This window comes from Chlorocebus sabaeus, chromosome 16 (assembly GCF_047675955.1).
Source record: "Chlorocebus sabaeus isolate Y175 chromosome 16, mChlSab1.0.hap1, whole genome shotgun sequence".
NCBI lineage: Eukaryota > Metazoa > Chordata > Mammalia > Primates > Cercopithecidae > Chlorocebus > Chlorocebus sabaeus.
The window spans coordinates 3,255,491-3,257,438 of NC_132919.1; the positions used below are offsets into that span (position 1 = coordinate 3,255,491).

The 1,948-nt window shown below is 41.8% G+C and overlaps 1 protein-coding gene across 1 annotated transcript; it reads right to left on the reverse strand.

The window, feature by feature from the left end:
* Positions 1 to 294: 294 nt before the first annotated feature.
* LOC103242151 (olfactory receptor 1E1) lies at positions 295 to 1,609 on the reverse strand. Its single transcript, XM_008009852.3, has one exon. The coding sequence runs from the start codon at positions 1,607 to 1,609 to the stop codon at positions 662 to 664; it is 948 nt and encodes a 315-aa protein (XP_008008043.3). The 3' UTR covers positions 295 to 661.
* Between the last annotated feature and the right edge of the window lie 339 nt (positions 1,610 to 1,948).

Genomic DNA, 1,948 nt, shown 5'->3' on the forward strand with positions numbered 1-1,948 from the left:
AACCATCATTCTCAGCAAAGTATCCCAAGAACAGAAAACCAAACACCACATGTTCTCACTCATAGGTGGGAACTGAACAATGAGATCACTTGGACACAGGAAGGGGAACATCACACACTGGGTCCTATTGTGGGGAGTGGGGAAGGGGGGAGGGATAGCATTAGGAGATATACCTAATGTAAATGACGAGTTAATGGCTACAGCACACCAACACAGCACAAGTATACATATGTAACAAACCTGCACGTTGTGCACATGTACCCTAGAACTTAAAGTATAATAACAATTAATTAATTAATTAAATTTTTTTTAAAAATTAAATTAAAATGATTCTACAATCAAAGCAAAATTCTGAGTAACATAACAAAATCCTGTGATAATTTAAGAATATGGGGCATGAAGACCATTTAAAACAGTCATTCTTAAACTATATTTTTCCAGGATCACCTTGGGAAGACAAACAGGAAGTCTTAGCCAGGTCACCAAGACCCTCTTCCTTAGTTCAACTACTCAGCTGTACTTCATCTCCACTACATATTGAAAAATTATATAAAATGCCATTTCAACAAAAGTATTTATGGTGAGGAAATAATCTAGAATAATATTCCAATATTAATGTCAACATTTTACTGGATAAACTATGTAATAGCTCCAAGTGTTATCAAGAGAGAGATAAGAAAGTTTTCTTTTGTTGAATGATTCTGCCCAGGGCTCCCTTCATGTCTCTGTTCCTCAGGCTGTAGATGAAGGGGTTCAGCATGGGGGTCACCACAGTGTACATCACAGCCATGACAGTCTCCTTTAGAGTAGAACTATTAGTTGATGGGCATAAGTAGAGACCAATAACGGTCCCATAGAACAGTGACACCACAGAGAGGTGGGAGCCACAAGTAGAGAAGGCCTTGCAGATACCCTTAGAAGAAGGGACCTTGAGGATGGAGGAGACAATCCGTACATAGGACCCAAGGATGAGTAGGAATGGGATGACAAGAATCAGCCCTCCCATGATAAATATCACCAATTCATTAATTCGAGTGTCAGAGCAGGCCAGCTTCAGCAGAGCAGACATATCACAGAAAAAGTGGGGGATCACGTTGTCTGCACAAAAACACAACCTGGCCATGAGTAAAGTGTGTAACATGGCATGGAAGGTAGTCAGCACCCAGGACAGCACCACCAGGGCGAGACAGAGCATGGGGCTCATGATGGCCGTGTAGCGCAGGGGGAAGCAGATGGCCACATAGCGGTCATAGGCCATGGCCACAAGAAGGAAGCTCTCCAGGTCTCCAAAAAACAGGAAGAAATACATTTGGGTCAGGCAGTCCGCATAGGGGATGGATGGGTCTTGGTTCTGCATGTTCTGTAACAACTTGGGAATGGTCACGGAAGAGAAGCAGAGGTCAGAGAAGGACAAGTTGCTGAGAAACAAATACATAGGCGTGTGGAGATGGGAGTCCAGTCGAATGAGGACAATGATGAGGAGGTTCCCCAGGAGGGTGGTAAGATACATGGCCAAGAACAGGGCATAGAACAGGTTTTGCTGCTCTGGCTGGATGGTCAGGCCCAGGAGCAGGAACTCTGAGATGCTGGTTTGATTTCGCCCCATCATGCTCTGTCTCCAGTATCTTTAAGAGAATATAATAGGGTCCTTTAAAAATCTGAATTTTAAAATGGAGATATTTGTGTGACACTTGGTCTGTTCGGCGTTTTGCAAAAATTCTTTATTTAACTGACATTACAATAATTATCATCTCTATACCACGAATATCTACAATAAGAATCGCTATAATCAGAAATGACTTATTTAACTTTACCTTTTTTCTCTTCATTTATCTTTAACGTGTAACAATATTCCATCCTTTCTAAAATACTCATCTATTTACTACTGCAACATAAAATGTGTTGGTTTCTCTCTTACCTGCCTGGCCGGTAACTGCAGTTGGCTCCT

Coding starts and splice junctions, on each gene's coding strand:
- LOC103242151 (XM_008009852.3), bottom strand. CDS start 1,609: ATGATGGGGCGAAATCAAACCAGCATCTCAGAGTTCCTGCTCCTGGGC.